General features: G+C 44.3%; 1 protein-coding gene across 1 annotated transcript; it reads left to right on the top strand.

Moving 5' to 3' along the window:
* The first annotated feature begins 384 nt into the window (after positions 1–384).
* On the top strand, positions 385–3,004 carry LOC110688758 (myosin-4-like). Its single transcript, XM_021865521.1, has 4 exons — positions 385–901; positions 1,489–1,592; positions 1,676–1,831; positions 2,438–3,004. Exons 1-4 carry the CDS (start codon positions 385–387, stop codon positions 3,002–3,004), a joined length of 1,344 nt encoding a protein of 447 aa, XP_021721213.1.
* Positions 3,005–10,478: the final 7,474 nt, after the last annotated feature.

Raw genomic sequence — 10,478 nt, 5'->3', positions numbered from 1 at the left:
TCTATATATAGCCGTTTACCCTCATAATTTTGGTACGTTTACAAAAAATTTTCTAGAGTGAACTTTGAGAGAGAAGAAGTCATCCGCTTGAGTCAGGCGCAAGCAAGAAAGCTCGTCTTCCAGAGACCCAGCCGAACCCGCCTAGTTTCAGATATCATATCGAAAGGTATCGTCTCTGCCTCTCTGAGCTCTTTTTCTTTTTTCACCGTTTGTACATATTTCTTGCAATAAATGGATGCATCACCAACACACACGGCACATCCTAGGTTAGAGTCCAGTCGGTCACTAGGGACAGCTGATTCTAGGACTGGGAGTGCCGTCTCGGGGTGTTGGAACCACCCTTTGCCTCGGATTCCGACCAGTTACGTGTCTGTGCAGGACACAATGGCTAGGATAATGCAGACGGCGACTGATCCAAATTACAAGAGCGAAGGCTCAGGCGGCCAAACGCCTGAGGGAGAAACGTCTGGTCAGGGTGACCAGACGGCCCTGGAGAGATCCCCTCCGCACGCCCCTTCAACCCCCGCTGACTCTTTTTTGGAAGAGTGCGACCAAGGCAGCGACGAGGCCGCCTCTGCCCCCTTGAGTCAAAGTGAGGAGGAGACGGAGAGCGACAGCTCCGCCTCTACCTCTGAGAGCAGTGACGATTTACCCCCTCTTCCGGATAGCGAGGAGGAAGAAAGGAAAAAGTGGAACGAGAAGGACGATCCCTTCAACATCCATGTCTCCTCCAAGGACCGGATTCAAATGGAGGAAAACTTGAAGAATTTTACTAAAATGCACCCGCTAGGAGACGGGTATAGGATCCAGGTGCCGCCTGAGAATGGCACCGTTGCCTGGGAGGACGATCAAGAGAACGCCAACAGCTATTTCGGCTGTTATGAGGCGGCGTTCAAGGCTGGTCTCCGCTTCCCCTTTCACCAGGCGGTGAAGGCAATTTTGAGAGGCTACGGCCTCGGAGTCTGGCAACTTACCCCTAAGTCTTGGACAAACATTCTGGGGTATGTTGCCGCCTGCGAGTTTCAGGGGCTTAACCCCGGCTGGGAGGCTTTTGCTAACATGCATTATCTTAGCAGAAGCCCAGGCGGCTGGAGGGCGTGGTATACTCTAACTACGCAGCCCCAATACATAATGACCTGATGTCACCTCCAACCAGACGGGAGAATTATGAATTCCGTCTGTACAATAAGAAGCCCGACTTGATGGGCCGGAAATGCGCTCTTCCCCGGATCCCAGAGGAAGATTTTGACAAAATCATTGAGACAGACTTTTTTGGCCTCACAAACGCGACCTTGTCAACCGCGGAAACAATAAAAGTTCCCAAGAACTGGATCCCCCAGAGTGCCTGATTCAGGGACGAGTGCTTCCTAGCCGCCTGCGGGCTAGGGCACATGTTCACCAAACGTATGCGCCTGAGTTTATATCCGTCTGTAGTATTTTTCTATCGAAATTGTTTTATGATATTAACCAATTTCCTTCTTTTTGCAGAAGAAGCATTGACCATGTTGCAGACGGAGAAAACCCCCAAGCGATCCTCTGCAGTCATCCGCAAGGCTCTTGCGGAACAGGCTGCGGCTGAGGTCAAAGCCAAGGTAATAAACGCCTGACTCTTTCTTAAATCAATCTTTACCATTATTTCTCCCGGATGCTAACTTTGACTTGGTTATTTTCGCAGGGGAGAGAGGTTGGAAAGACGTTTGAGAAGAAACTCAAACGGGCTAGGGAGGAGACTCCCTCCGTTCTCAACAAAATCAAGAAATCCACCTCTGCGTCAACTCCTAGCGCCTCAGCCGGGCATCAGCAGATGCGGATAGCGGGGCGTAACGAGAAGGTAGGCGGCAGCTTGGGCCTCAACCTCGTTAACCCCGTAACAGCGACCGGGGAGTTCTCCACGCCTACAAGCGGTTCCCGCTTGGCTGGCTCTGAAGGTAAGAACCCTTTTGAATCCCCGCTTGAGCTGGGGTGGCCTTTGCGAGTGAAATCTCACTCTCAACATACGTCATCTTCAGACGGCCGGCAACAAATAGGTGTTGCCTTAGTTTTGCAATCATCACGTATTGATTGTGGTGCAGATCAATCTCCCCGTTGGCCAGACGTCCAAAAGCATGCCAAGGCCATGCTGGAAGCCGTCCGGAAGAGGGATAAAGACAGTATCCCTGGGATAGAGACGTTCAATCTTGAACGCATTCTATCCCTTCTAGCTGAGGTAAGAAACTTGTCAAATTTAATTCTTTCCAAGTGTTTTATCCCGCCTGCCATACTTATACCGCCTTCTTTTTTGCAGGCCATGCTGCGGGTGGACGGGCTCAAACGTCCTTATTCCCGCAAACGGGAAGAGGTAAAAAGGGCCAAGAAGTCCGCCATAGACGCTGGCAATATTGCTTTACACTCAACTATCGTAAATGAACTTGAAACTAAAGCAATCATTATGACACAGACGTCTAAAATCCAGCAGCTAGAGGCGGATATGGAGACGGCCAAACAGCGGGCGGCTGATGCTGAGACGGCCCGGAAGAAGGCGGAGGAGGCCAGGAAGAAGGCTGATGAGAGTGCCAAAAAGGCTAATGAGGCGCTCAAGAAGGCTCAGACGGACCTTGGCAATCTTCAGGGTGTTTCTGAAGAGAACACCAACCTGAAGACCAAGGTTCAAAAACTAGAAAAGGAGGCTGCTCAGGCTCAGAAGAACTTTGCAGCAACCCTGGAGGCAGAGCAAAACCGCCTCGTTGCTGAGAGTGACGCTGATAGTGACGCCCGAATGAAGATCGCCTGGGTTGCCCTGTACCCGGACGCGGATTATGGCGTTTGGGCACTGGCTCACAGGTACGCCGAGGACGTGGTGTACCTGAGAGAGAAGGGTGATCCAGAGCCTGAGTCCTTCGACGCCTGGATTAATGCCAACAATGAGCCCCTTGTACCTCAGCTACCTGGTCCGGGTGAAGCGCAGGAGATACCCTCAGATGATGAGGAGGAGGAACAGGAGGAGCCGCCTGCAGGCCAGAAGTGACTTTTCAGCGGCAGTATGCCAATCTCTGTTTTTCTGGCCTGCGTGCCGAGTATATTTGTATTTATCGGCTAAGGAGCCGGGTTAATTAACAATCTCTTTCTCCCGGTTGGGGTCCGGTTAACATTTTAATCCACTACAACCGTTTGGTTGGGTGGTCTTTATGAAATGCACCGACTGAGTCGATTTTGATCATTTTGCATCTAAATTTTATTTTTTGCAAATTTTAATTTTTCATTTTTGCCCAACTTATCAAAAGCATGCGGCGATTTTTCATTTTTGCCTAACTAATCAATAGTCCGGCTGTCCTTGCCCCTGGACGGCTGTGTGATTGGTTTCAAGTGGAGTTGGTTGATTGACTTGAAAACGTCTGATGCTGTAAAGAGCATGATATGTTTGCAAGTCAATCAATCACAATAGTGATTTCCCCAAACTAAGTGCACAGCCGTACCCCAACAGGCGTTCCAGTCACTACCCAGACGGTATTTATCCGTCTTGATAGAGATTTCATAGCCATTGTACAACTCCTTTGCCCCAATTGAGGTAGGAATTGCAATTTTGGAATAAATAACCTAAGTGAGATCTTCAGCCGGTGACCGACTGATGCCCCAGGGCATCCGGTATTCGGCAACTTGATCATTCTTCACAGGTCATTTTGATCAGACGGCTATGAGTTGACCAATTTGGTCGTTCAATTTTTGTCGTCAACATGGGTACGTAGAACCGACAAATAGTCTGTTCTCTGCGACGATTGCACCCGGAGGGGTGTCGCCGGACGCCTTTGTCCATGTTGGGACAGGCGATTTTATAAAATGAGCAACCATCCGGCCACCTTAGCCTCTGATCTTGTTTGAGACCGGTTGTATAGCCACTAAACGTTTTTGTGCTTAGTTTTTAGTCAGAGTATTGAATTTACACTAAGTATCGAAATTAGTTGTTTAAACAAACGAGTCTGTTTGGGTATTACCCAGACGGACAGGCAAATATTTGATCTTACTAAGTATCAAACTTAGATAAATGAAAAATCCGTCTGAGTATTACCCAGGCAGATAATTAGGCAGTTAAATAAACAAAGTATCAAACTTAAATAAACAAGGGATCCGAGTGTTACCCAAGCGGTCCAACAAATGTAACCTTTACTAAGTATCAAACTTAGTTAGGTAAATGAAGAATCTGTCTAGGTATTACCCGGATGGAGAATCAAACAAACTCAATTTTGCAAACAAAGTCTGAATCTTCATTAATTGACTCAATGTTTACAAAACGTTTACATTCTCAGAAGTAGTACTTTTGTAGATTGTCTACATTCCAAGTTCTAGGCAGACGCCTGCCGTCTGGAGTTTCCAGGCGGTAGGTGTCATCCCTTACTTCTTCATAGATCCGTTAGGGGCCTTCCCAGTTTGGGGTTAGCTTCCCCAGCTCATTGGCCCTACCGGTTGCCTCCATTTTTCGTAACACTAAGTCGTCAACTTTCAAAGGACGCTTGTGTACTTTTTTGTTGTAGGCTCTCGTCATTCTCAGACGGTAAATCTCATGACGCAAGGCGGCATTGCCGCTGCGTTCTGGGAGTGAATCCAATGTCAGGCGCATTGCTTCCCAATTTTCCTCTTCATCATATAGCATGACCCTGAGGGTCGGCTCGCAATGTTCGATAGGCAAGACGGCTTCAGCACCGTAAACCATGAGAAATAGGGTTTCACCGGTTGCCTCTTTTGCTGTTGTCCGGATGGCCCATAGGACATGGATTAACTATTCTGCCCATAAGCCACCGGCTCTTTCTATTTTCTTCTTAATGCCGTATGATATGAGTTTATTGAAGGCTTCAACTTGGCCGTTTGCTTGGGGCCGGCCAAATGATGCAAAATAGCTTGAGATCCCCTGATCTCCCAACCAAGTTTTTAGCTGAGGCATCTTAAACTGAGGACCATTATCAAACACCATAGACATAGGTACCCCATACCGGGTGATAATGCTTTTCTAGATGAAGGAAATCACGTCTGAGGTTTTGATGTTTTTAACCGCCTCAGCTTCTACCCACTTGGTGAAATAATCCACAGCCACTAAGATGTAGCGCTTTTCGCCTGGAGCAGGTGTGTAAGGACCTAGAATGTCCATACCCCATTTTGTGTAAGGACCTAGAATGTCCATACCCCATTTTGCAAGCAGGGTGACTTCATGTCTATCACCGCCTGTATCTTTTCAGGGTTAGCCTCTATCCCCCTTTGATCAATCAGGAATCCGAGAAACTTCCCAGACTCAACACCAAAGACGCATTTCTTAGGATTTAACATAACCTTATGCCGCCTGAAGGTGGTGAATGTTTCTCGGAGATCAGAAAGGTGATCTGTCTGGAGCTTGGATTTTACTAATATATCATCAATGTACGCCTCCACATTCCTCCCAATCTGATTAATGAAGACCGTATTAATCATCCGTTGAAAAGTGGCAGGCGCATTTTTCAAGCCAAACGGCATCACAGTATAACAGAATAACCCCAGATCAGTGACGAAGGCCGTCTTCTCTTGATCTTTCTTCCACAAGGGTATCTGATGGAAGCCGGAGTAGGCATCCATGAAGCTCATCAAGGCGTGACCGGCTGTAGAATCGACCAAACTGTCGATCTTTGGAAGCGGGTAACTGTCCTTTGGACACGCCTTGTTGAGGTCTGTGTAATCAACACACATGCGCCAGGTCCCATTCGGTTTCTTAACAAGGACCACATTGGCTACCCAGTCGGGAAAATTACAAGGCCGGATGAACCTGGCGTCTAGAAGCTTTTTGACTTCGGCAGTTGCCGCCTGACTTCTTTCCTCACCGTGGTTTCTTTTCTTTCGCCGGATGGGCTTCTTTTTAGGATCCACGGCGAGCTTGTGGACATCAAGATCCTGACGCCTGGCATCTCTTCCACTTCAAAGGCAAAAATGTCTTTGAATTCCTTCAGCAAAAGGTGCAAGTCTGCACCCAAAGTAGCATGAGCAACCGTCCCAACCTTTACAGTACGGTCCGAACGGCTGTCATCCAGAACGAGATCAATGCTTTCACCAGCCGGTTGGGGACACAGCTCATCTGACCGTTCACCGGTCAATGATTGCTATTTTTTCTCTTTCTTCACCTCCACCAGCAGAGGTGCCTTTCTTTTCTTTCCGGCTGCTGGTGGGGCAGGTGCTGGATCGGCATCCTTGACATTGTCAAGGTCAATTGGTTCCTGACCGCCTGGGGCCACAGTGTCTCTGACGGCTGAGAGATAGCACTCCCGAGCCGTCTTCTGATCCCTATTCAAGGAACCAATAGAGCCTTCATCCCTCTCATTTTTGATGAGCATCAGAGACTGGATGATTATTTCCTTGGCTACGTTGAGGGTTGGCCGGCCAAGAATAATGTTGTAGGCGGTCAACTCCTCAACGACCAAGAATCTGATGACAATATGTCGCCCCTAGACTTTCTCCCCTAGCCGGATGGGTAAGTCAATTCTTCCGGCTGGGAAGACCATCCCACCCCCAAAACCAACCAAGGGGTGGGTGATCGGATGCATGCTGCTGACATTGTATTTCAGCTTTTGCAGGCACCGGAGGCTGATGATGTATGATGAGCTGCCGGTGTCAACAAGGATTCTTCCAACCAGTTGGTTGGCAACCTTACATTCAATGACAACTGTGGGGAATAGTTTCAAGCCTTTAAAATCCCACTAGCTCGAACCCCACTATGATCATACACTAAAGTACGGTGGCGTCCAAAAGGGAAGAAGATAGAGCAAAAGAGTCGCCAACAAATTTTTAAGGAACTTGTAAACCGTTTACAAGGTGAAGGTTACACCCCTTAACGATCCAAGAGATCGTCAACTCCATAAGGTCATAAACCAAATAAGGGTCTGGGGATGAAGGTACAAATCCAACCTAAAAGTGATTGAACCTGTCCAAATAATAGGTCTTTACTTTATTCTGCTCGTATTCATGTGCGCTTTCTGATTAACATGCAATCAATAGGATTAACCCTAAACCTGTTTAATCTATGATGGTTGAATTTTAATGCACAAATAAACCTATTATTGGCGATCACTTGAATTATAATCACAATTAACCTAACAAGACTATTAAATATCTTATTAAGCGTGATTGCAAGTACAAATTCCCTTTAACATGCAATAAAGGTGATCAAGCAATACCATAAATATCAAGCAACATAATAAATAATCAACATCATTAATAATAATAATATCAATCATAATTAATGATAATCATAATCATGTTAAAGCATAGCAAGATCCTAGGCATGATACTAACAAGATTAATAACAAACCCTAGCATGTCACTAAGCAATAAAAATCAAAGCTTTAGCCCTAACATGATACTAACAATCATAAATATTAGGAAGAGAATAAAAGGCATCATAACAATCATATTAACCTAGACATGATACTAGGAATCATAATAACAATATAAACATGATTTCTACATCATAATATCAATTAATCAATAAAGTACTTACTTGGATGCCTCGTACCTCTTTCTAATAACAAAATACACACGTTAGTAACTTCAAGGAAAATAATAATCAAAACAATTAAATTAAATAATTGAAAGAGAGATTTGGGACCAAACCCTCAGAAATTAAAACCTTTCACGTCTAGGGCGAAGGCAACTTCGAATATGGCTAGGTGTTTCTAGATCTTGCGAATACGGAATTTTGTGTTAAAAAGCAAAGTTTAGAAAAGAATACTAAAGAATTAATATTATTGAGAATTGATGAAAGAAAGATGATGAATGAATGAATTGCGAATAATTAGATGAATGGTAATTGGTGAATAAAGAGAGTTGATGAGAATTGATGATAATTCGTGAATGATGATTGTAGATGATGAATGAAGAGAATTAATGAATGGTAATTGATGATGAAAACGGAGTTTTTGATACGATATTGTTTTTATAGAGAAAATCGTCCAAAAAAGATAATTTAACAAAACAGAGTCTGAAGATCGAGAAACAACCTTGGCGCCAGCCTTGGTTAGTTGGAGCCAGCACCAGTGGCTAGCGCCAGGCGCCAATGGCTAGCGCCTGGCGCCAATCCTGGTTCCAGGCGCCAAGGCCTGGGGTTGGACGCCAAAGTGGTTTTCCACGCGTTTTCGAAAATCCGATAAATTTCCCGTACTGGAAGATAAAATAATATAATTCCATCGAAAATGCTATTTGATCTTAATTAAAACTCTGAAGAGTCCTAATTGAATTAGTAATGAAAAAGAACCTTCTAGAAAGTTATAGAAGACTAAAACCATTCCTAATTGCATTAGGAATGATAAATTATATTAGGCCCTCCCCTAGATCATTGGGCCGCACATAAAGCTCAAACCGGGCCCAGTTTAGTAAATTGGCCATAACTTCCTCAATATTCATCGGAATTGAGCTTATAATATATCGTTGGAAAGGTCTTTGCAAACCCCATCCAACTACACCACTATTGGACCCATATCATGGACCAACCAAACTGTATTGGCTGTTTTTTTAAAATAAAGTTTTCCAAAATAGGGAGAAGAGAAAAGAAATAAAACTTTCCGCAACACTAGACCTTTCCACACTTTCGTTTCATTCGATTATGATTCGACGCGAAAGGCACTCATCACCGAGTTTGGTTTTGGGGAGACACAAATGGGTGTCTACAGAAGCCCCCACTTTGACTGAGTTTGGAGAAACGCAAGTTTCGAAAACAAAAGTCAAAGTATCGATAGGGACGGAGAATGATTCAGGACGTTCTGCGATCCTAAATCAATCTTGTAACGCCGATACCTGCAAAACTAGCATTAGTTAAACAGATAAAAGAGTTAAGAAACGCGTATCTTGCACCGTCAAGCACACGTCTCTGAAAGTAACCAATTGTTTTGATGACCTCCTATAAGCTAGAGAATGTCATCTCGCTTGAAAACCGCTACGCCTTTAACTGCTTCTAAATTAGAAGACTACTTCGCCTGAAACGATCCTCCTCCCCAATGATACTATTCCATATCCTAGGGAACACCATCGAAGATTATTTCTCTTGAAACGATCCTCATCCGCATTGATAATATTCCACATCATAGGGAACACTATCGAAGATTATTTCTCTTGAAACAATCTCCATCCACATTGATAATATTCCACATCCTAGGGAATACTATCGAAGACAACTTTGCCCGAAATTACCTCCGGTTGTTTGTGACAACTTTCCGCAAGCTAGGGAATGCCACCTTGCTGCTTTGACGTTCTGAACAAAGAGCTTCTTTTTCCCACTGTGATAGTCTTCGAAAAGATCACTGCTTTTTAATATTTTCTATGCCAGTACGTTGGCGCTTTGCTGCTTGTGAACCAGTATGTCAGTGCTTTTGCTGTGATGAAAATCCTCTTTTCTTTAGGAATAGTTGCCAACACAACTCTTGTATGATGTATGACAATCGGATTTAGGGAAAGTTGTCAATGCTTCATAACAATCCATCCTTGGAAATGTTTCCACGATGAAGCGACAATCCGTATCTCGAAAAATTTGCCAAAATCTAATTTTTGGAAAAGTTGCCAATGCTTCGTAACAATCTTTCATAAGAACTTTGCTACGATCGACAATCCATGTCTTGGAATATAACTCTTGAAAGCAATCCACCTTGGAAATTTGCCAACGCTTATGCGACAATCCTTTTAGGAAAATATTGCAACAATTGACAATCCGCGTCTTGGAACATTTGCAAAAAGAGTCGACCGACAATCCACTTCGGGAAAATTTGCCACTTACTGAAATGAATGACAATCCACGTTGAGGAACTTTTGCCGATATTTATAATGAGTAGAGACCTACAACGATCCTTTGGGAAATTTCGCTATAGGGAACTGGGTGTATGACAATCCAATTTCGGAAAACTTGCCAGCGATGACAATCCGAACTTGGAAAAAATTGTCAAATAGAGAAGGAGCACGACAATCCACGCTTGGAAACTTTGCCAGAGATGACAATCCAATCTTGGAAAAATTGTCGTTGAAGAAGATGCACGACAATCCATTTTTGGAAATATTGTCAGTTGGGGATGACAATCCAATTTTTGGAAAACTTTGTCTTTTAATAAGAATGCGCGACAATCCATATTTGGAATATTGTCGTTTAAGTGCTTTCTTTTGAACCGATTGTAATGAGACAGTGTTTTAGGCGCTTAAGCTAAGTGAGACGATTTTTTGTTAGGTCAATCACTTACTACGATTGTAATCGAGCCGACTACTAATCATGTCAAATTGCTTATAGGGGCTAACTGGCGTACCAAGGAACCCGAAATTGATGTATGAGGTCGAAATCACCTTTCTGGGAGGCTTCGAGCTCTGTCGTTGCTGAGATATCTCTGGCGCCAGGAATTGGAGTAGGGTCTTCCCTATTCTGCTGCACCTGTATTTATTTTTTACTATAGAACTTTGCTAATCTTTTTAATTATCTTAGGGTTCACCTAAGGTTTAGCGTTTCTTGACTCATTAAA

Source organism: Chenopodium quinoa, unplaced genomic scaffold (genome assembly GCF_001683475.1).
Source record: "Chenopodium quinoa cultivar QQ74 unplaced genomic scaffold, ASM168347v1, whole genome shotgun sequence".
In the NCBI taxonomy this organism is placed as follows: Eukaryota; Viridiplantae; Streptophyta; class Magnoliopsida; order Caryophyllales; family Amaranthaceae; genus Chenopodium; species Chenopodium quinoa.
The sequence above is the reverse complement of the archived record's forward strand: the minus strand, read 5'-3'. Positions and strand labels throughout refer to the sequence as shown.

What these genes read in the sequence shown, in the direction of transcription:
- LOC110688758 (XM_021865521.1), top strand. Translation starts at nt 385, where the DNA reads ATGGCTAGGATAATGCAGACGGCGACTGATCCAAATTACAAGAGCGAA. An exon ending in TGAGGCGGCGTTCAAGGCTG is followed by an intron (nt 902 to 1,488) that starts GTCTCCGCTTCC and finishes TTCTTTTTGCAG; the next exon opens with AAGAAGCATTGACCATGTTG. An exon ending in CGGCTGAGGTCAAAGCCAAG is followed by an intron (nt 1,593 to 1,675) that starts GTAATAAACGCC and finishes TTATTTTCGCAG; the next exon opens with GGGAGAGAGGTTGGAAAGAC.